The 24,435-nt window shown below is 38.7% G+C and overlaps 3 protein-coding genes across 6 annotated transcripts in view; all 3 read left to right on the forward strand.

The window, feature by feature from the left end:
* The window catches only part of LOC139150133 (YLP motif-containing protein 1-like), a 37,518-nt gene extending 23,395 nt beyond the window's left edge, over positions 1-14,123 (forward strand). The window contains exons 10-17 of one of the 3 annotated variants that reach the window (XR_011556197.1): positions 756-932; positions 1,731-1,814; positions 2,067-2,150; positions 2,730-2,830; positions 4,633-4,681; positions 10,254-10,381; positions 11,878-12,039; positions 12,518-14,123. Coding sequence is in view for 1 of the 3 variants with exons in the window: in XM_070722310.1 (XP_070578411.1) it covers positions 756-932; positions 1,731-1,814; positions 2,067-2,150; positions 2,730-2,798; positions 4,624-4,681; positions 10,254-10,381; positions 11,878-12,018 (741 nt within the window). In the remaining 2 variants the exon portion in view is untranslated. Of the gene's footprint in view, positions 1-755; positions 933-1,730; positions 1,815-2,066; positions 2,151-2,729; positions 2,831-4,623; positions 4,682-10,253; positions 10,382-11,877; positions 12,040-12,517 lie in introns of all 3 variants that reach the window. The other 2 variants (XM_070722310.1, XR_011556198.1) reach the window with 2 other exon arrangements.
* The window catches only part of LOC139150144 (small ribosomal subunit protein uS12m-like), a 629,842-nt gene that overhangs the window by 420,824 nt on the left and 184,583 nt on the right, over positions 1-24,435 (forward strand). The window lies entirely within an intron of this gene.
* LOC139150135 (uncharacterized) lies at positions 14,895-22,471 on the forward strand. Of its 2 annotated transcripts, XM_070722312.1 has the most exons (5): positions 15,040-15,120; positions 17,879-17,950; positions 19,937-20,491; positions 21,142-21,402; positions 21,997-22,329. In XM_070722312.1, the coding sequence occupies exons 3-5, from the start codon at positions 19,959-19,961 to the stop codon at positions 22,199-22,201; spliced, it is 999 nt and encodes a 332-aa protein (XP_070578413.1). In that variant the 5' UTR covers positions 15,040-15,120; positions 17,879-17,950; positions 19,937-19,958; the 3' UTR covers positions 22,202-22,329. The 2 variants fall into 2 exon arrangements, with proteins under 2 accessions (XP_070578412.1, XP_070578413.1); XM_070722311.1 differs by lacking the exon at positions 17,879-17,950 and having other exon boundaries at positions 14,895-15,120; positions 21,997-22,471.

Raw genomic sequence — 24,435 nt, forward strand, 5'->3', positions numbered from 1 at the left:
TAGTTTGGTCCCAGATCCCATAATTTTGTCATGATTCAGGCGTTCAGTGTCATTGAATCTTGCATATCACGATGTCTTTGAATAAATAGTGAGTAGACATGAGTCGAAAATAAACTGAAAAAAATGTGTTTGTCAGAGAATGCATGTGTTTCGAAAGCATGTTCCCTGAACAGTCATTTGACCCCTATTTGCAAACTGCCAGTAATGATTATTCAAACTTGTAAGGTCGAAGTGATGTTCACCCCAAGATACTTGCCATCACCTCTATGGCTGGCGTGGGGTCCCCTTGCCTAGTCTGCCAACTCACGGCAAGCTGTTGGATGCTGCCAGCACAGTCTATGTTGCCAAATAGTAGGCAAAAATATTGTGTATGATTCAGACAAATTTGCATCAGTTTGCTTCGATTGTTATTACAGTGGCGTGTGGTCAGATGTGAATTTCAAATTATCAATTTTGCCATTTGTGAAATTAAACTTTCTGATAGTTTCATCAAAAAGTTCAGACAAATACTCATTAGTGCATATTCATGGTAGAAGTGTGATGTCATGAAGAAGCAGCCCAATTAGGATAGAGCAAGAGTGCTACTTTGGTTTCGAAACTATCTTCATACTTCCCTGGATCTTTGTAAAAACCTGTCAAAATGAGTTGCAATGCTTTGTAGTCTTGTACATAGTATATATAAATGATGAGATTTTCAAATGATTCATATTATTTTGTTGATACAGCTTAGTAATTCCATCTTTAATGTACATCAGGTATTGGAATATGAATATGAGGCAGAAATGGAGGATGCTTACCGCACCAGTTTCTACAAAGCTTTCAAGAAGACTGTGGACGATGGCTTCTTTGACTTCATATTGGTTGATGCCATCAATCAAAAAGTAAAACATTTTGAACAGTTCTGGACTTATGGTAAACAGAAGGGCTTTGAGGTAAGAGCACTCCAGGAATGTGGTACACAGTGATGCAGTGCTGTTTTGACCAATGCGAGTTTGTGTGCAAGGTTACATTTACATGGAATGTCTACTTGCACCGTCTTTTTTTAGGTCTCTGCCTCCACTTGTATGTTCAGACATCCCAATATATAGATATTCAAATGAAAGACAGTAAGTGCACAATAAAATCTGGTGGGCAAAGCTTCACGCAGAACCCTAGTATGTCCTGGCATGTACGGTATCTCTATGGAAAGTTCTCCCCTAGAGCAGTCTATGATATGTAATTTCTCACTTAATGTCAACCACCTTGTCGTTGCATGGTTTCTTATTTTTTACCTATCATTATCCTTCCAAATTTCTATCTAAGATGGATCTGACCAGAGTATTGAAAACACAGGTTGTACCTACCTGTGCCCTCCATTGAAAGCCTTTGAATATTGACTACAAATAGCCTATTCAAATTGTCACGTTAGATCCTGCTACTGTATTTTGTTGATGTATTCACCACTGAAACTCATGAAACTCAGCTTAACTGACACATGGCCAACATTGTAAATAATTGTCAGCCATTAATCCCAATAGTTGTCAGGACTGAAAGAAGAGTGCCATATTATGACAAATTTCACTGTGGCAGTTTTTGACTCAAAACAGCAAATCTTGATGACTTAAAGAGCACTTTCCAGTGTAGAGCAGTTGGCATATGTCAGATCCTGTTCACACCTAACCCATGACATGACATCCTGCTGAAATGTTGGTCATAAAGTGTACACGTTCATGTTTGTATTGTAACATTAGGTTTACATAGCAGAGGTGAGTGCAGACGCCCATTCCTGTGCCAAGCGGAATGTACACCATCGCACTGAGGAAGAAATCAAAAAGGTAATAATACAACTCAAACGCATCCACTTATTTTGTACCTTTTTTGTGTGATCATACTGCTGTGACCATGAAAAAAGAACTTTTTGACTTTAATGTAATTGTTTTGTGAAAGCATTGCTACAGTGTAGCCAGGACAAATCACCAATGAGTGCTTGAATGACAGACAATGTCTAATGCATCAAATCAGAAATGTTGCTGAAGAAGCTTTCAGTATTGCTAATACTGCTGTTGTACATATTATCTGTTTTACAGATCATAGATGAGTGGGAGCCCACACCTATTTATTATCTGAAACTTGATGTGAGGTCACTTATACAAGATGATGCCATTGACGATGTAAGTACTCCTCAAGATCCGTAAATTGCCTACTCTCTCTAATTCATGAAACCCTACCATGATGGAAATTCAGTTTTTGGCATAAATCATCCTAGAGTTGACAGTGGTAGTGAATAGAAGTGACATAAAAGAGTGACATAGGCCAAAGTTATCATTTCCACAGGCTCCACAGACAAAGTAAAGTGAACAACCTCCGCAATCAGATTCTTTTTTGATTGCAGAATAGCCAAACAGCAAATATGGTATCATATATTGCATATTATATTTGTATGTTTTTACAGGTGTAGATTTTCTTGGGAGCTGCTTTGTATTAAGCCCCTGTTTTCTTAAAATGTCTGTCTTTGTCAACAAAACTGACAAAGCATATGCTGGTTGTTTTATTTTTCTTATTAACATTTTAAATGGTCGTACATAGAATTCAAATAATGTACTTTGCATTGTGGCATCTTAATGAAAAGAGAGTTTGATATTTAGATCTTCAACAACTCACTTTATTGTGGTGATACTAGTATGGGACTGTCAGCCTTTGGAACTGTTAGCCTTCTTTAGCAGTGATCAATTATTCTTCTTCATTGTTAGGTTGAGATGGAAGATTTTGATGAGGAAGCTGAAGCTGCCAAGAAGAAAAGGAAGAAGAGGAGAAGAAGGATGACTCTGATGATAAAGAGGATGATGATTTGGTAGGCACAGAATGAAAAATCTTGATCTGCCGTTCAGAGAACAGCAAATTGGAATCTGAGTGGGGATATGAAACATCTATGGCACTAGTTTTTGCAGCAAACTTGTCAAAATTCATCACAAATGCAAAGGCAAGAATTTGCCATAATTGAACCCATGGTGGCATCAAACCGATTCTGTCGAAACTCAGTTTCCGGTTTGTTTTTCTCTGTACTCTGACTACTTTGCGTTACAGTGTGTGGGTAAGTAGAGGCCATTTGGGAAGCTGAATGCCTATCCACTGGAGGCTGTACTGAATGCCGGGTCTTGCCTGATGTGAGTAGAAGTCTATTTTTGAACATTTGCGGAATAACATGAATTTTTCCACAGCGATAGTAGGTAGGTTAAAGGACACAGATCAATCCTACTCCCCTCAAAGCAGGATGACCAGAAGTTAAGTAGGAGACTGTTGCCAGTGGTGAGTAGTACAAGCATTTCATAACATTCTGAAATCTTCCCTTTCTAAGGTGCCATTTTAGGAGGCAGTGTAACCAGCAAGGTAAGTCTGCATCAGTGGACGGTTTAGATTAGTTTGCAATTCGTGTCAATTTTAAAGCATCACATAAGCCCCCGAATACAAGTTTAAATACTGGAGGAATCTGAAATATACACTTTTAGGATGTCATCTTTTCTTGCAGTGCTTGTCTAGAAATTGAGTTTGATGAATAAATTCACACTTTAAACTTGTTCTGACTGTTTGTAATCCCTCAACCAAAAAACCGAGATCAGTGGTGTCTCCACGCAACTGCTTTGAAATTAAACACTGATTCTAACTTCGGAGGACAGACTGTTCGTAAAGTTACTAATATTACAATGTAGAATGATTAATGACACCCATAAGAAAATTAATGCCTATAAGTGGTCACGAAAGAGATGTAAATAAGTGAAAACGCTGGCAGATAAAGATTTCTGAATTTTTAATCACCCCAAGAAAGTGATGCCATACCCTAGATATTGAAAGCAAAAGTTTAGCAAAGGCAGGGGAGATTATAGACTACAGCAATGAATCAATCATCACACAAATCATCAAATTGGTCCATTCTACAACGCCGATCTTTACTGGTAAGTCTGTGCAGGGATATCATCAAACAAGACCCTGCGGGTACACTTACAAATCAAGTACCAAAATAAAGTGATATTATGGTACTTTAATAAGTGTAAATACAATCCAGTGTCAAAACAATCAAAGTGAATTTCAACAAAAAGCAGTCAGTATACTTATTCACATTTGTACTGACTGTCTCTATTTACATCCCAACACTCCCCTGCTGTTCCTCAGCAACACTGTACTTATCAAACAGAGTGTTCCATTCCTTGATATGAAATGTCTTCTTTTATACACTGAAACACTACCAGACTTTATTGAAATTTGTATGGGTCTGAAGTTCTGGAAGTGATATATCTGCTCTTAGAATGCGAGAGTCACCAACTTGCCATGTATCCAAACAATCTCCAAGCTTTCACATAATTATTTTTAATAAGGACTTTTAGTTTCTTCTTGTAGCCGTATTAAAAGTCATCCAGGTTTCTTCCTAGCATAATAATCACCCTTCAATGCAACTCTCAAACTCGTCATGATGGCAATGATGGTGACACAGAAGAACTGCTGTGTGTTGGTGATGTGTACAGAGGACACCGGCGGCACTGACCACAGAGTGTCAACCCTTGAAACCATTCTGGTCACTTCTGCCCGGTGTCCGGTGCCTTTCTTGCTGATGTCAATGTTTCTTGTACGTTATCATGATCTTTGCAAAACCTTCACCAGGTCACCAGGATCAAGAGTAAATGGGAGGATACATCAGAAGACAAGCTAGGTAAGTGTCGTTGAGTGAGTGAGTGAAATATGAATGAGAAAAAATAACGTACAGCTGCATCTTGTATTATGTCGTGTGAGCACTGAATGGCTTAAGATGTGAAATGTCGATGATGAAAAATAATAAAATATTGTGGGTTTAAAGCTGTCAGTAGCCATTGTTTGTGGAACTGTAAAACGTGGTTTGTTCAAACATGATAAAAAAATGGTTTTTAGTGACAGAATTAGCAATGATGAGATCACAGGAAAACAAATACTTCTATATCATATGTTGAAGTTCCACCTTTCTTGTAAAAGTCATTTCCTGCCAATCGCAATTTCACTTCACCCCAACAAGTGATGTTAAAGCATTACTAAATAAAGTCGGCTGCCTTCAGCATTTCTGCCACAAAAGATCAAACGTGATAAAAAAGGTTTTGAGTGATAGAATTGGCAATGATGAGATCACAGGGAAATAAATACTTCTATAGCATATGTTGAAGTTCCACCTTTCTTGTAAAATCATTTCCTGCCAATTGCAATTTCACTTCATCCCAACAAGTGATGTTAAAACATTACCAAACCAAGTCGGCTGCCTTCAGCATTTCTGCAACAAAAGATAAGTTCGCAAACAACAAAATAAAAGTAACAGGACATCTCAAGTCTCAGTATCTTGTCCATTGTTACAGCATTGTTACACCAATTAGTGCTTTGTCTGAAGGCTGTTACACAGCCACCTGTTGTACCAAAAGCCGCCTGGTGAGGCAATGACTTTCAGAAAGATGGTGAAATTTTCAACCACTCTGCAAAATGACACAGTTGGGAAATTTAAATGAAAGCAAAACCTATGTTGCTGTACTGTGTCAGGGCTCAACACTCATACTAATGTTCAGGCCCAAGGCCAGTAAATTCTGGCAATGACAAGATGAAATGTACAGAGAGGTAGTCCGACAGACCAGTACTATTACTATGATATGTTTTCCATGGGTGTAGTCACTAAAAGATTGCCACAATGTACTACTCTCAATAACTCAAAGCACATTGCCATTTATTCCGATTACCCTTCGCTGCTTCATGCGCAAGTTGAGCTCGGTAAACAGCTGAAGTCTTTTGGAAAAAACGTGTTCCGGCCACACAGAAAATAATTTGCATTTGTGTTTAAGGTAGTATGCGCCTGGAAAGTGAAAGACTTCCTTTTGCACAAACCGTCCTCAAGGAACCTTCCATGTACTCTCTTTCAAAATCAAGAATAAAAATCGGGGTCACTGTGCAAATTTTGGAACTAGAGCAACAAATTACCCTAGATTTACCAATATTTGAAATTCAAAATGGCAGCCATCCCTATGTGAACTCTATGGAGAAAAATACAATTGTCGATTTTAGGAAAACTATGCCGGTGAAAAGTTTTTTTACTCCAAGAGCTTTAAAATGAACCCCCACAAGTGGTAGATCAGAAAAGGATTGTAAGTTTGAGAGTACAAATATCTTTCCCCAAGGTGCATTCTACCTTAAATGGCTTATGCCAGTGCTTCGTCGTGCGTTGATCATCGCAATTATTGAACAACTCGTGTCCGTGAAACCATAATGGAATGGCTTTTAGTGGGCTGTACCCATTGTCCTTGTAAAAAGGCTAAAGTCGCAGAAACTCTGAAGAAAGAGGGCGTGTATATGACTCAACCGGCCGCGATCGCAAGTTCCAACCAGCATGGAATGAGAGGTATCCTGGGCTGTTATATTTTATGATGAATTAACAATACAAAGTGTTGTACTAGTATGTCATTTGCCGAAATTATACAGGGGAAGAACATTCATCATTTGGTATAACAATTTTAAATGAGATAATATCAAAGTCCATTGCACTTCAAAAGGCTGATGTGCAGCGTCTCGGAAGCTGATATCCAATTGGGTGGCTGAGTCTTACCGTTATAATAAAATTATACAAAAAGGCTCCCTAAGTTGCTGTGAATAGTGACAATCGACCAATCAGATATAACCTTCTGAGCATGCTGCACATCAGCAGACTTCTATCAGCCATGGACTAAAATGTTTATAAATGGAAATCCCGAGCATTTTGACAAGGAGAAATGCAGGCCTGTGAAACTATTATGTCCTTGAATTCAAATGAGAGAAACATAATTTTGTTGATACATATATGATGTCAGCTATGTATTGGAACACACTAAAGAGTGTCTGTGATTGGAATAAAGAATTAAAGATTGCTTTGTTCATCAACTGCCTTTTTTTTTAAGTTAGAGGTCAAAGAAATTATTATTTTAACACATTTTCATGTTCCACACGGCATTCTTAAAACTCACGTTTCTGGTTGAAAACTGCGTTGTTTTGTGTAAACTCAGAAGCACTATACCCATCACAGTAAATTTAAGTTTAGGTTGCCTATTTATCAGTAGTAGGAACAGGTCTTCTCAGGGATACCAGAGAGGTCGTCATTGTGACCTATGACCCTTATGGAGTGGTGTAGTGGGGCAGCAGTACTCTCTACTGGGTCCAATATTTTACAGAAATAGGGGTACCCCACAGTAGATCTTTGCCTACTATTATCAAGTGATGCTCTGGCAACCTAAGCTGTAATTTACATATTATATATTTGCTTCCTGAAATGCTGAAATAAATGCTGTGTTGATAACCTTTAAATTCAGGGCACTTTGTTATGCTTTGGGTAGTCAAACAGGAAACTGAAATACATCAACTGCTCTATTCTGTGCCGGCATGGACAATAATCATTTTCTAAGTCTCTGCAGGATTTTCGAATCTATCCTCCTGCTGTCACTTTTGCATGCTCGATACCATTTTCAATTATCAATGAACAACCAATAAAAATATTTTTCAGAAAGTTGTGATGTTATCTTATAGTCATACTCATTGCATTATTGCATCTTTTCACACTTGCGATCTTTTCACAAACATTTAAAATCAGCTTGGTTTTTGCTACAAAGGAGTTGTTTGCAATAGAACAATGAAAGAGAATTCAGACTGTCCTATTTGCAAGAGGTGATGTTCAAAATTTGGCAATATTGTTATTTACATCTTTGACAGTGACTTGTAAAATCTGTTACGACACAAAAAGTTTACCCAACAATCAATCTTCTACAATAGGTACATCAGAGTATCTCTGAAATTCCTCAAAAAATTGTAGAACTGACCAAAGAGCATGTGTCAGTCCCTAAAATGAATATATACCTAAGTTCCTAGTTTAAAGTTAAAAGGTACATTGGCCCTCTCAGCTTAGTGTGGTCTGCGCAGTACGGTATCGTATCCCTAACCAAGCCGTGCATGACTGCCCTACAGTTTGCGAGCAGGATTTTACCAATTGCTCCCAATCTTTCGGACCAATCAGGAGAAGCGATAAACCAGCATTGTCTTTGTGGGTTTGGCAACGCACAGGAATCACCGCATCCAGTTCATCGTTTAAGAAAGGCATCGGTGCTGTTTGAAATTAAGTTCCTTTGATTGTCAACCTTTGATGGAGAAAATATCCTAGCTTGAGGTGGCTTGTTAGCCCAGGCTTGTGAACTTCATTGCTTCGACTCATCAGCGTTACTTTCTCGAACCTTTACAGCGTACCACCGCGGAATTACGTGATTGGCTACTCACAGGCCATTGACAACCATATGATGATGATCAATAACATGATTTATAGGCCACTACCATTACACCTATGGCTGGCAAAGATGTTCAATTCCCAGTTGCCAAGTGTGTGCATGCAAACAATTGGCTGCAAACTGTATCAGAATAATGCATTTTCATTCTCCAGTACAATTTTCTATCTGATATTAGATAAACCTGTTTCCACTAGTATGAATACGGTTATATCTGCATCTTTAGATCACATAAATCTAGATACCCTGCATTTCAATGGTTCATTCTTTTATAGTCAAGATGACTGAATATCAACAAAGTACTTCATTTATGTTAAGTTTTTCTATGCTTTTAATCCTCAGTTTCCAGTTTTCCTAACTGCTGCAAGAAACTTTCTGAAAACAAATATATGGTCCTTTTTACAACATAGAAAAAAGCGTTCTTTTTTCAGTTGCAAAAACCTAGAAATTTCAATAACTTTAAGTAATTATGATTATTAAGTAATCATGGTCCATTTTTTCCAAAGGAAAATTGTTAATGGTGAGCCAGCATCAGAACAATTATTCTACTGAAGCATGACCCCGTAACTTTATATGTTGCACAATATATTGTACTCGATTAAAACATTATTGTACCACTCTGTCGCTACAGCTCATGTGTGTTCCAATCATGTTTATTGTTCAACATTTAGTGAAATAATTTTTTTTAAATTCATAAAGAAAATAATTGTAACATAAATAAAGGTAGTGCTATATCAGCCCCTATAAAACAAATTACCTCAGCACTACCAACTGATGTTTTGGAAAGAAAAATATCAACAAGAATAGTACCGGTAGATGCTGTGAGGGGATTTTTATACTCACGTTCTCAACCGAGTTGTGTTGTCCCTCGAAAGTATTTTTTAAGACAGTTCAGCGTCATCAGATGCTGTCATATCAATAATGTTACTTGAATCATGCAACTGTGTATGAATGAGGCATTACATTGCTGTACCCTTTGGGTACAGCAAAGTGTTTCACAATATACAGCTTGAGCATGAAAGGACTCTCCTTTACAATCATTGCTTTGACACATGGTCACAAAATATTGTCTCAAAATGACAATTTATTTGCCTCGCCACTGAAGATAACTTTTCGTTTTGATGAAGTCCAGCAAGAGTTCTCATGCTGCAAGCAAACAATTCTCATGTTCCAGCTGTAATATAACATATTGTATCATGTGTAAGAATATTTATTTTGAAATCATAATCCTTGTAAGATCTTGTAACTTAACAGTTTCTTTGAATTAGCATGCAAATTTTGATGGATGTGAGATATCAACAGATTTATTCATTCATCCTCTTTGATTCAGATTTGTTCAATCTGAATCAGCTCTCTACAACATTTTCTGGTGTCGATACTCTCCCACCAGTGTACTTTCAATCGAAGGCTATATAGAGCATTCAGCTTGCAAACCGTGCTTTTCGCGATGCCAGTCCAATCTTGATTTGGTTTTCCGTGTCGGTTCCGTTCTCGCTGTGCTGCAAACACCGCCGGGGAATGCACCCATTCGTGATGTTACCGTTTTCCGCGGCAGTCTTCCTTTTGTTGTCGTCATATTTTTAAGCGACTTAAAATAAGGCTATTCCATCAGAATGCATGGAATGAAAAAAGGGTTTGGAACTCACTTAAATCATTTGTGTATTGACAGTTACAGATTTTTGCTAGGTGTGCTAAGTCTGTGTGCAGTTGGTTCTTACATTGAAGTACAAAGTCATAAATTTAGCAGAAGCATGGCTTAAGTGTGAATTTTGATAAGTTTAAAATATTTGTGTCTCAATACAGTAATATTTTAAAAAGTTGAGTACAAGTATGGAATTGTAACTCATCAGCCAGAGTTCACTGATTTGTATTACCTGATTGCTTTCATGTGATGAATGTAATACTTTTGACACATCATGCTAATGTTTAATCATACTAATAGAGCTCTTATTTTTTCTTCTTGTTTGATATTTGCAGACAAGTTAGATGGTATCCGGTCTTATGAAAAGCGTAAACATGAAGACACTGTGGCGCAGAGGATTGGAGATTACCTGCAGCTACCAGATGACTATAACTTCAGATCGTCTGCTCCTGGAAAGAAAAGGGTGAGACATTATGCAGATTCTGACGTAACTGCATGAAAACATATCAGAATTTCCAAAATGTCAGTCCTTTTTCTCCATGTTTGAATTTTCTCAGATGAACATGTCATGTCCGTGTGGTGGAAAGCTTAAATTATGTGATATTTTCATACCTCTTGGTGTTATTTTAAAAGGCATTCATAGACTTTGTAACTGTTGGTAACTGTGCATGGCTTATCATGGGATAATGTTGCCCAAGACATACCATTTGTGATGGTACAGTACCATCAGCATGTGCTCTTTAAATGAAAGGACCGCTCCTGCTAGGTAGATTTTAAGCTCCCAGATGTGCAAAAATTCATTGTTCTTCATGGTAGCTGCCAGATCATTGATCCAGTCTGTCTGTAAATAATGACACTTTTTCAAGTATCATAGAGACATGAAAATACAACAAATATTTACATAATTACACTACATCAGAGCTTCATGCAATTCCTCTGTGAATTGGTTAAGAAAGATAAAAACCATCTTTATGCAAAAGGAAATTTTGCCACTATTATAATTAACAAACATTTTCAGGTGCACACAAGTACCGCACTGAATATAGTTCTAATCTTTGCCCTCACAACTTTGCAGATACCGAAGCCGGAATGTGTGACATATAATGAATGCCACCTCATGAGAATTTCAGAGAATTTTGTATCAATGGGTGATTGTTAGAATGGTAAAGGTCAATGGGTTGAAGGACTGCTCTGTGAAAAATCAACCACAGTTTGAGAATTTGAGAGTGTTTAGTATTGCCAAGATAATATACAGCGGTCAAATAACTGGCCAGTATGAATGCTGTTTCGTTGTTACGAACTTTCACATTTACAGGAATTTCTTTAAATAAGGATACTGTGCCAACAGAACACCATCAAATTATTTAACGTGACTCTTTTCAAGTGAAACAAAAGTGAAAATGCTCAACAGAGCAGCAGTTTTTTAAACCAAGGTTACTCCAGATAAAGTGGACAGCATATCTTTATGAGGATGTGGTCAACCAGACAGGATGTTATGCAGTCTAGTGTAGATTTGGAATAACTGATACAAAAGCAGTTGCTATGGATAAAATCTACAAATGCTACTCCAATACAAAAATGGGTGACAACTCATGATAACCAGAAATACCAAGGCATGTTGAAGATGTCTTTGTTTCTTCAAACTCAGTTTCAGTTTATAAATGCATGCAGTATACCTAGCAAACTTTCAAAGGATGGGTCACAGTAACAGGTCGTTATCTGAACCTGCAGCAGAGCAGTCAAACATGTTTCAAGGTGACCTAGTTTATAGAGATTGACCTCCAGAGCTCATGGCATGTCATCAGGCTTTGGCAAGCACAAACATACACTCAGGAGTAGTGAGAGGTCCACGACTTTATTGACTCTATTTCCGGTCATTTGCATATTCACGCGACAAGACAGTCTATTAGCATGTCAATCGTGTTCATTCCCCGCCCTTTTTCCTTTCCCATATGACAGGTTCGATGGGCAGATATTGAGGAGAGGAAAGACCAAGAGAAGAAGAGAGCTCTTGGATTTGTTGTTGGACAGACAGATTGGGATAAAATGACAGATGATTCGTATGCTGATAAAGCCCTCAATAGAACCAAACTCATTTGAAATTTTATAGTTTTGATGTGGGTAAGTTTTGTTGACATATTTGTCAACAAACGAAAAATTAAAATATGGCTTAAATCTCCGTGAGCTGTAGTTTTTGTCGTATTTTCCTGTACTTTGTTGTGGTTGTAAACTAGAGTTCCACATTTTATACTCACAAATATCAAAATGACCAGTGCCTAGAATGTATCTCGGGGACAGATATTGAGGCTCCAGAATTTTATCAATACTTTTCTGGTCTCCTAATTGTGGGGGTTTTAAAGCTTTGTGTAAGAAAAGTTTTCAGCATCTTACATTTTTAAAATTTGAAATTTTATTTTATTTATTTTACTTATTTTTCTCCATAAAATTAACATTGAGCTGGCGGCCATTTTGAATGTCAAATATCAGCACATACTATCTTAAGATTAATAAAATAAAATCTACCAACTATGGGTATTTATCAACATTGACACTGTGGCATTAAACATTTCCATGCATACACGTCTGTTTCCCTCCACAGATTATAAACCTATCTCACTATGTAGCTGTTCATGGACCAAAGGTGCAAAGTGACTTTATCACCAGTATATATGCTCATGGAGGGATGCAGGACTGCGAAAAGAGTGAAGTGAGAAGGAAAACTCAAATGATTTAAAAACTGGATGTTTTCTTACACCAGGGATTTCTAATATTCAGAATTCAGATGGGGAAAGACTTGAGTTTTTGCATACCCATTTTTACTGTACATGTGTTTAAAGTTGAATACTTAAAATACTGGAGAAAGCTGACTGCCACAGGCAGATCTTGTGTCACACATCACCTCATGGAGATGATTTATACTTAATTATGTATTCACATCTTCGTCAGTGACTGCATGCCGCTGGGCATTGCTCTAGCACTGTGATATCATGACCACAATTTACCTATTCCTCTATGTTCATGAGCTTAGACAAATTACATGGCTTTGGTCCTTTGGCAATATCACCACAATTTACTATTTTGTATGTTAATCATTCACTGTTATTAAAGGCCAGACATCCTTTTCAAACATTTCTGACTGGTGGCGCTACTGCAAGGATGAACCCTAAGCTTTGTAAGTGTGTGATATTGTTTTAAAGGTCATAGGTATGTGTATAACCCAATATTTCAGACAAGCTGTTCCCTTAGGTTATTCAGTGATAGTATTGATGTTTGCCAGTCCAAAGCAGGGACTTAGCAATCAATGCACATCCCCCTCTCCATAAATTCATAAAATCAGTGATATAATTTTTTTTTTCAAAAAGGACCATTGTCATCTGTTTTTGAATTTAATGCAGATTTTAGGATGAGTATTTTGATTCATAAATTTAAATAATTTTTAAAATGAGAAATTGTGTCATGTTTAAATTCAGCATTGAAATCTGAGTCATGTTCATGCTGCATTCAAGAGAAGCCTAACCATGGCCGACCACAGCAATTCCGTTCATAAGTAACTCAATGATGGATTAATGTACTGGCAGTGCGTGGCCTAGAAAACTGGGTGATTAATGTGTTTACAGTAACTTACCGAGCATCTGAAGATCCCTCAATATCCCATCAATCTCTATATTGCTACTTCAGCAGTGGAACGTTGCTGTTGTTCAGTGTGCTAGTGTTTCTCAGTATTGCTTGAGATTTTGACACTCAGTCTTTTTATGGATAAATCAATAGTCGTTCTCTAAATTTTTATTCTCTGTTCTGAAGACAAAATAGTTTCATCCCTTCTGACACTGCCAATTATGAAATCAGATTTGAAGTTCAAATTGTAGATTAGCAGTACAGTCAGCTGCTTCTCTATCAGTTCAAACAGAGAAAGGGAAAGCTGTTCACACATACTGCAAGATACTCACAAAATATCAAAGTTGTATTTTATATTATTTTAGAGTGAAGACAAAAGTATTAATGTTAATTGTGAAAAGTGGGATTTTTTTCAATGAGAAAGAAACTAGTATAATACTAGAGTTGCGTGTTAAAGTCATGAAATCATGAATTGCCCTCCACTTGTATCCAGTCTCTGTATATTAGTACAGCTTTAAAGTCTTTTTAAGCATCGGTTGAAAACAAAACTTTGTACCTGCTTTGTTTAGTGAAATAAACTGTTCTCTATCGACTCCCATGTCAAACTGTGTTTTCTGTAACCACCTCATGAAGGAGACCAAAGATGTCATTGAATATACCAAGTTAATTATTATAGACAGTTTCAAGTGATAACCCGCTATACCTAAGTCTAGTACATAATGCATTACTTATAATTGCGAACACACTGAAACCTAGTGCTGACATAGCCCTATGACTTCACAACAGTTTTTTTGGTGTTCAGTGCAACAGCGCCAGTATTGGTGGCGTCCTGACCTTTGACATGTCTCGACCCAGAGTTTATACTGCGACTTTGAACCAGCCTGTATGGCTTTCAAATTCGTCACTCTGTGCTACAATTCAAGTGCAACCTCCCAATTCCCACAATTGTTTCCTTTATCTGCAAGGAATTGATAGGGGTGTCCCAGGATTTCTAAACAAGTTGGCAGTATATTTCAGAAACCAGGTAGTCAATAGGTACATGTACATGATACATACCCAGCCCAAGACTTTCTCAAAACTATTTCCATGAAGCTGTTCGCCATCGCACCAGGCACTCGGCACACAGCAGAATGCACTTTTGCATGTCTACGGTGTTCCCTTTGTGTGATCGGCTGTATCGTCTCTATCTGGAGATCGAGAAAATAACAGCACACCTATCATTGCATCTGTTGGGAAGGGGGTGAAAAATTACGCTGCAAGTGGATAACCACTTTGCTGAAAGTGAAAACTTAGTTAACGCCGGGGTGTTAAAAAGGTACACGGAAAAACCATGTCGAGCTACCACATGGGACTATCAATCATAGTTTTGGGATTTCCGGGGTCAACTGATGGTCAAATTCTATTGGTCGGCATCAAACGAGACGCAAGGACCAAGGCATAAAAGACACCTCCGCAAAACTCCAAGAAAATGGACAACGAAGCAAAAGACAAATTTTCAAAAGCCAACGATGGGCGTTTCATGCATCGGTCTTCGCCAAGGAGACGAAATCGTGCCGTAAAACGAAAGAACACCAGTTCATCACGAAGGTAAGACTGAATGCTTCCCTTTGCATGCTCTGCATGGCAGGGCTGTGTATGTTATCACCGACGCAGCCGGTACCGTACAGACACGCCATGCAGAGCTCCTCTTGATCCTGGCCAGTTTTATAGCTGTGTGAAACAGCGTAATACCGTGATGGTTACGAGCCTGTTGCATACTTCTGTGTGAAGTTGCTGTGATTTCGATTTTTCCGTGGAACAACATACGTTTCATGTTTACATTCACTAAAAAACAAGTGTTTGTTTGTTGTGTCTGGTGACGAGCAAAACATCTCACAGGACAGCTCATGCAGCGTGTTCTGTCCGAATGAAGCAAGGCAGTTTGGGTAGAACCATATGATTTCAAGAGAGGGTGAAGGAAATGAGCATAGCAGCACACTCCCCCCGGTGACTGTGACATCAATATTTTTCAGGGTGTGTCAGGCAACGAACACATCGTGTGCAATTAATTTTAATCAGACTATTGTATCATAAATACTGGCAAAAAACTTAAGGCTTGCTCACAAATATTAAAAATATAATAAGAGAATCAGATTTCCTAGTATGTTGATTTTAGCAACGGCGGCAAATGTTGTTTTCTGTCTGTTGGAACATTTTTTTCTGAAGCCAGCACAGGATCGTTTTTTCTCTGTCAACATTTTCCCCCATAAAAATCCTCCACCCCGGAACTCGAATGGTTCTCCCCTTTTTACACAATATGGCACCCAAGTCAGTAAACCCTTCGGCTTCACAATTTAAGGGCGCACAGACAAACAAACAACGACTAGCCGTGAATACGAAATTTTAACGCGCGGCCAAGACTGAAGGTAGCTGCTGTGCCATAGCTCTAGGTTTTGCCTGGGTATTTGGATTGGACGGCAAAACCAGATCATGTCACAAAAATTGGTTTTGCCGTCTGACCTAAATATCCAAACAAAACCTCGAGCCACAGCACTGCAGCCACACTGAAGGATGTGTTTCACGGGACATGCCCGCCCGGGTCCATTCCCTCTATCACTATTCAAACCTTTTGTAATGAATTGGGTACCTGATATCTAATGGCGGGAAACATCCACGTGATTGTAAGGCAAACAATTTTTCCGGAAAGATAGCATCAGTGTCTATTCATCCTAATGTGTATTTCGTATGATTTCCAATCATAGTGGTGGACATGTGTTCCCTATTTCTGTGCAGGTACGGTTTTGATATTGTGATCGGGTGAAAATGAATGTAGAAGTCTAGGGTGAATTCACGAACACTCGAGGCGGGAGAATATGTCGTTTACTCCTTGGATGTGAACACGTTTGGCACTGGTCCCTGACCAAACAACAATAAATCATATTCGCATTCGATTAGGTGTTATTTATCACCAGACTTGATTGTGTCACAGACAAATAGAGACAGACTTGTAACGCGGCATGCCTTTTGTTCCATGGTCGTCTCGGTAGACTATTGGCTTTTCATATTAAAATGAGCTTCAATGTGTTAAACTTTTTTGAGGCTTTGTTAGTGGTTGATAATTGCACGAGATTATGCGAAAAATACGACGAGATGGCATCGTACTGCCAGTCGCGTAGCAATCATAGTTACTTTGTGAGCTCTCAGGCCAGAAACACTGCTTCACACCAATCAAAACATAACACGCCAGCAGTTTCATAAACATGTCCTTCCTTGACGCACGTGTAAAAGACGGTATTGAGTAAAACCAGACAGTATAGATAAAAGACTTTCAAATTTGGTTCAAACACACTCATTATATATTCATAAAAATATGAGAGGAATTTTTCAAACGGTAAAACTTTCCTGAAGCTCAAAACGCTCCCCTTTTTGCCAGCTCGTCAATTCCGCTCAGCACCACACGACAACAACAACACAAACTTTGCCGAACATACTTTCGCTTAACAATTGGCGAAAATCCGAAAATTACCGAAGGATGCATGGTCGGCACTCTACGGAAAAGAGAGGCGAGAGCAACCTGAGGCGAGGCGAACATGGATGGGTTACGTAACCGCTTCACGCCTTAAACAATACCCGTTACAAGTCTGTCAATGTTTGTCTGTGATTGTTACAACCCTCCCGAAGGGAAGCAACATGCTTATAGTGTGAAAAACAATTCCTCTTTCTTATACATGATGCAGAACGTTTATTGTCTAAGTTGGACAGAAAAGCCAACCATATGACAAAATAGACACTATCGATAGAAAAAAGGAAAGGAAGGAGATCGTCATTTTTTATCACATAAATGAACGTGCTTTGAATTATGAATTCACTTAACTCGTAATAAAATGGATGACAAAAAAGTTTTGAAAACTTTTTTTCAAAAGGATATTTTTTCCATACAATGAAAAATTTTAATTTTAATTTTAATTTCATTGTTACATTTTTCAATACATGCAAAGTATGTGAATGTAAATGCGCCTCGAGATGCTGACTGTCGAACTTTTAGTTACAGTACATTTTTGTCTACAACAGGATGGGGCTCATTTTGAAGCTCGCGGAATATATAAAATTTTTCACTGGCTTATGTAAGCCCATATAGCTTTCATAGGGATGGCGACCAATTCAAGTATTGGTAAACATTTGGTCATTTGTTTCTCATTTGTTCCCGCGGACAAAGTCCGGGATGACTTAAAGATTTAGTTCCGTCCATGCGTCCACGCATATATCTTAGACAGGTCCCAGTCGCTTTGAACGTTAATTGATTTTGTGATACGATCCAATGTGGCCGCAAGGCTGCCATTTTGTTTCCATTTTTTCATGTCTACAGCCGTTATGCAGACGTGCCTCGACTGACATAGTTCAAACTTGGCAACGGGAGAACACACCATGGCTGACACATGTACGTCAAATAACTTTGCGATTCGATCCAACATGGCCACCACGTCCGTTTTGTTCTAATTTTTCACGTCCATAGCTGTTACTCGGACATTCCGTGTCCGATTTCTTTAAAACTGGCACAAGGACAACACACTGACTTACATATCCATGTGAAAATATTATATATTATTGCCTGAATACATTGGTTGAGGTGCCCGAGAGCAGGTGACAATTTGCCCGACGCCAGGAGGGCAAATTGTCTCCTGCTGCGAGAGCACATAAACCCATGTATTCAGGCAATAATATTTTTATTACATGCCTCTTTACAGTTAATGCTATATAATATTTAATTAAATGCGGCATTTTCAAACAATTTTACGATTATCGACCTGCATCAAGAGCAGTGCGCGCATGGATATTTTATATCTGGCGTTCAGCGTCTACTCTGACGTCGAAAACTTCGAAGTGCTTCACTGGCCCGGGTAACCATGGAAATCGGTCAGTACATCGTTCACTGGCCCGCTAACTTCCCGGATGCTCCTATTCAAATCAATGCACTGATTTGCACTCACATCGAGGCATGTAATAAATTATGATGCGATCCAATATGTTTGAGAATATCTTTGAACTTAGTAATGAATCTTCCTGACTTTGTACACGAATCTGGAATCCATTTTCATAAATTGATGCGACACGCATCGATTCAAGACCACATGCGTACCCTCGTGCTTCAATACCATCATTTGTTAGTCCCAGTGGACGAAGTCCGGGGGGACTAGATGGGGCTCCGCCCATGCGTCCATCAGTGAATCCGTCCGTCTATCCAAGCAGATGTCTCGGACATGCGCCGGTCAATTTCTTTCAAACTTGGCACAAGGATAATACATGCACACATATGCACGTCATTTTTTGCGACATGATCTAATATGGCTGTCAGGTGGTCATTTTGTTTGCATTTTCCATGTCTAAAGCAATTACTCGGACATGTCTTGACTGATTTCTTTCAACCGTGGAACAAAGAGAAAACACCATGACACAAAATATGCACGTCTAATATTTTCAGCAATTTGATCCAATATGGCCGCCAAGCAGCCATTTTGTTTTTGATTTTTCCACGGCCAAAGCCATTACTCACACAGCCTCCATGGAACAATTTCATGCGAACTTTGCACAAGAACAGCATATCCTGACTTTACACATACATGTTAAATTTCTACGCGATAAAATCTAAAATGGCTGCCAAGTGGCCATTTCGTTCTGATTTTGTCATACTGACGGTCATAACATTATCCACATCTATTACCCAACTATTACACAAATTTGGCTCAACTAATTCCATTCGTACGTGGTACATCAACAGTGTACATTCACATCAATATAAGGTCAATACTTTCTCAGCCATTTTACGGATGTCACTTCACCATGATATCCGTCAATGGTTTCCAAATTTATTAACCAAACGGAGACTTCGTCATTTCAATGACTTGTTAATCTTGATTTCAAAAATGGAATGGTTTAAAGTTTCCCTGAGGAAAGTACGGGCAAAAGGTTAAGCGGTTCAATTTCGGGGCGCGTATTGATGGAATCATGTTCAATGCGGTACAGATTCTAAAAGAAAATGATGAATTGCACCGTCTTACTATTTCGAAAATCGAAAATGTTATTTTTTCCTTATACTTAACACAGGGATGGCGACCATTTCGAATTTCAAATATCGGTTACCTGGTTACTGGTAGGGGATGCTTTCACTTGAAGTTTGCAGTGACCACAAATGTTTATTTACGCGCGACCCCTCTCGTGCGAATAGAACTCTCTACTGTGAAATTGACGAACTGGTTGATTGATCTTAAATTGATTTCAAATACATCAATCTTACTGCACCACATTGACTACTCGATCTTTCAAACCTGCAACTACATTCAGTTGCTGTCATTTTCACATTCTGGCGTGGAAAATATTTAAAATAATTCGGATTTATCATTTGTCTCTTCACACGCTCCGTGCGAAGTCCACCTGAGAAGAGGAAAAGCATGGACGGCCTGGATCTACATATGATGAACGAAAAAATGGCAGCTCGTGGTGAACGGGAACAAGATATCCCGACCAACAGACAAAGAGAGAAACCGCTTATGTACACACCGACAATGTTCCCCAAACTTGTCGACCCGAGCAGGATAGCAATGCTCAGTACGGCTGAGGAAAGAGCACTCGCTATATGGTGCAAGGAAATGGCGCGAAAAGACGTGGAACTGACTCCACAAAATGTTATAGAAGCCGCAAATTCACTCATGCAACGTAAGATGCGTGACGTCGACGAAAAAAAGCCCCTGAAAATTCCAAGACCCGCTGACAATCTCTGGTTCAACGGGTTTCAAGATAGGTATAAGAAGTTCAACCTTGGAATCGGATCTTTACACAGGGAGAAAAATGCCGAGAAACCTGGTAAACACGGCACAGAAGACGAGGAGATAGGCCTGGACATGTTCAGCTGTAATGAATTTTGTGAGCTCGAACAAACAGAAATTGGGAGTCTCCTTTTCATTAGGAATTCCATGATAGTACGGTGAGACACCGTTCCTGTAATCTGATGAATCTCATTTAATGACTGATTCCGCAGTAGTAAAAGGGTATGATTTTGTAGTGTAGATTGAGATGGGTATCGGCTCTTCCGTTGAAGCAGACATATTTGTGTGTTCTCAATGGGCTTATACTTCTCCATCTACTGGTGTAGTTACCGAAAAAGGTGTGACTCTCTTTCAAGGTTTCCAGAAAATGTTAACAATTTTATCTATATTTCATCTCTGAAAAGTTTAATCACACTGTATACTTTATTCATGATTTAATAGTGCCGTCATTTACAAAGGGAAAGCTAAATATATCCAAAAATTTTGAACAGGTTTTGTAAAGTCTCGTTACCTTGGGAAACACGCTTACACGCGTTGTGAAATCGGTACTTTATTGTCATCGATCTTATAACTGAAACTCTACGTATAACATATCAACGAATCTGGCCAACCAAAATATCACCAAACAGGAGCAAAAAAGAAACTTTAAAACAAATGTCCGAATTCTGTCGGCAGGAGCCAGTATATCGCGAGATGCTAAAATTTATGAGCCAACCTATATGCACGGAGAGTGTTAATGATGCTATCCTTGAGAGTTAAAATGATACTAAAATGATGTGTAAAATAATTTGTTTTCTCTCCCGGTCAGTTGCCACGAATTTGAAATCACGCCACCAAGACAACTGAAGATGTGTGTACAGACAGAAAAGGGTGACAGGAACGGCATGATGGTGTGGATACCAGCTTTTAGCGCCATTCGTCCCACAGAAATACGAATGGAGCTTGTGCACAAAAAGGCCGAACTGAGACTGCGCGACGTAGCCGACATGCCTATAGGATATGCACCTCAGATCATCAACAAGGCTCTCAGGAAGACCATCACCGATGAATTAGCTACCAGAATCACTTGGTAAGTGTTATGGCGGATTATTTTGAGGATGGAGGAGTGATGGAGAAATTCTTTCAACCTTGTTAGGGTCCGGTTAATAAGTATTAACGTTTACTGAGGAGCCTACTCTCCACAATTTTCCTGTGAATTATTTTGTAGACGAGAAATGTTTTTTTTTTTTTTGGTGTGTTTGTGTTTGTTGTTTGTTTGGGTTTTTCCCGTCCGTAAATTTCTTGCAACGTAGAAAAATACGAGTTAGTGATATTCAGAGTAATGAAGTTCCGTGACGTGTACGGGCCACTGTAATAGTCAACTTGCAGCCGATCTAAAGTAAGTTTTTCTCTCATAATCTGGTCCATCGATACAATTTATTAAAGTCAGTGGCACATTAACGCCACAATACGTCATTTATGACCAACATGAGACTGCCTTACAAACACTAGTTGATATATAGGCAAGTTTTCAAAACGCGATGGCGTTGATGTGAAGTTCTCCGGAAGAGGGATGGGGAATCATAATTATGAAGGCTTGAAAATACTGTTGAAATCAGAAAATGCATACTGACAACAACTTAACAACTTAATTTATTTCAACTGTCGATATGTCTCTTTTCAGTAAAGTTACCGGTGGCCTTCGCCCTAGTATAATTCCTTGGAGATCAACGCACCATGGCAGGCTTGTATTACCGGCAGACTATTGCATCCACGTTGCCCCTGGCAGAGAGAGGGACACGCAGAGAATGGTCGAACAGTTCGTAAAGTTTTGCAGTATGACCAGAAACACGTTGAAATGGTTGATGGATAATACGGTTGATTGTTGAACTAGGACCTACATGTTATTAATATCTGAAAAATGATAAACATCGATACTCTGTTGAGAGAGATGTTTTTAAAACGTACAGGAGATGCTTCCTGCAACATTGCAATGGAAATTGAGGGCGCTCTTACACAAACTCATAACTTGAACGTTCAAAAAAAGAACGTGTAAAGATCAGTTCGAGGTATATACGAGTCAACAACCAAGTCGCTGCCAATAAACTCTTTCCTTGGCTTTATTAAATTGATATTAAATATGAAAACATTTCAAAAGCAATCAATTTTAATAGTCATACAATAAGTTACAGTGTAAATGATGTACATGTGAACATCTTCCATGGGTGTTCCCTCTGTACCGCATTGTCCAAAATAGGATCATGAGTGAGAGAGGATTTTCCGGAGATGAGATTAGATCTAGCATGCAATTCAAACAATAAACTAGGATAAACGGTAATCAAAAGTGGAAACTGCCCCCCCCCCAAAAAAAAAAAAAAAAAAAAAAAAAAAAACTTGCTGGAGATCACCGGTTCACCCAAAAAAAAAGAAAAAAAAAACTTGCTGGAGATCACCGGTTCACTTCTTGTCGGCATTTTGAAATTTCTGTTAACTTTTCCGATCAATATCAGAGCAAGCCATGAGAACATTGGGTGTAGAAAGGGAAGAATGAGAGGACACTAATTTTGAGGCAGAACTACATCAGAGTTTGACAGCTCTCAGTTGTTGAGGTTGTCGCCTGAACCCTGAATCATATCCACCTCGATTCTTTTATTCAAACCTTTGGTAAACCCACCAGTGAATACTGTGTGAATATATGGCTAATCCCGCATCAAACCCATATCAACATATCGACTCCTGTATCAAACCCATTATCTGTATATTGACTCCTATATCAAACCCATCATGAATTCTGTATCAACCGATAACGAATCCAAGCAAGTAGTCCACATTGCAAACCATACACCGAATCAACAGATTGATTCAGTTAAATTGCAGTGTAATAGCATTACAGAAAACCTATTGTCAAAACCAAATACCCGCTTTACCCAATTTTCATCATGAAGACAGTCCGAGGGTACGATGTCAAGGTTTGTTTTTGTAAAAATCCTTAATTAGGCTATATGACCATGAAATATTCTAATTAGTTCAAGGTTTCATTTAGGGGCAGTATTTTTAACTTTTGAGAATATAAGGTACGGTGAAATAGGAAAAATCAACCTTGCAAACATAGCACATTGCATAGTATACAATAAGCGATGTCACTGTTGACAAATGAGTTTTAGTCCGCACATTTAAAATTTCAGTTGTTGACTGGACGGTGAAGGCACATGCTCACAGATTGGGTTCTATACGTTAAAGACAAGGCATTTCGATATTATTTTTCGAAAGTAGCAAAAGAAACTGTAAGCTATTTAAAATATTGAAAAGATAGAAAGTACGTGAACTGTTACAACTATTGGAGCTTTAAGGAAGGCAAATCGAGAGATGGCTGTTTTCTATTTTGGTGTTTGTACAATTGATATGCTCGTCATGCATGACTAAGAAATCACTCAATAGTGAGAGGATATTATCATAATGGTATATGTGAAAGGTCAAAAATTATGACCGACTATTGATATGAAGGAAGCGGATGAAGTGCCACTGTTATTTGGATGGAGGGAACCGTGTCTTGTCCAAGGTGCTCAAATCCTCACAAACTAGGAGTATGAGTCAAAGTGTCCTTGCTCGTGTTTCTGTTCTCACTATCCGTCCGAAACCGCCATTCTTCGACTTAAAAGATGTTGTCTTAATATCCAATGAACCACAGAAGTATTCACGTCTTGAACATTCCAGAACACTTCCATCGCCATATTTTGTTCAAAATAATACAAAGTCGGGCGGGTGTTAAGATCTCAAAGGTATCCCATATCATTGTGTCCCGGCAAAGCTTACAAGATATGAGCTCACAAGATGCGAGTTTTTCTCTGGCCTCAGTGTCGTTAATCCGTTTCGTACAGGGCTTTATTACACAGTATGTGTATCTTACCAGGGAGTGTATAGGGAGACATATTCACACTGCAAATGGTCGTGTGAGGGCGCATGCGAATCGTGCCACTGATGCTGCAGTGAATGTCATGTATCTGAGCGGTCCACCGAAGACATGCTTACATGGCGGTAACATGACTTGTCATGGTCACCTCAAGAACATATTAACGCATGAATTATTTTGCAATTAACGAAACGCTGCCGGCAGACACTGTGT

This window comes from Ptychodera flava, chromosome 14 (genome assembly GCF_041260155.1).
Source record: "Ptychodera flava strain L36383 chromosome 14, AS_Pfla_20210202, whole genome shotgun sequence".
NCBI classification, from domain to species: Eukaryota; Metazoa; Hemichordata; class Enteropneusta; family Ptychoderidae; genus Ptychodera; species Ptychodera flava.

What these genes read in the sequence shown, in the direction of transcription:
- LOC139150135 (XM_070722311.1), top strand. Translation starts at nt 15,002, where the DNA reads ATGGACAACGAAGCAAAAGACAAATTTTCAAAAGCCAACGATGGGCGT. An exon ending in AACACCAGTTCATCACGAAG is followed by an intron (nt 15,121 to 19,936) that starts GTAAGACTGAAT and finishes CTCCGTGCGAAG; the next exon opens with TCCACCTGAGAAGAGGAAAA. An exon ending in TTAGCTACCAGAATCACTTG is followed by an intron (nt 21,403 to 21,996) that starts GTAAGTGTTATG and finishes GTCTCTTTTCAG; the next exon opens with TAAAGTTACCGGTGGCCTTC.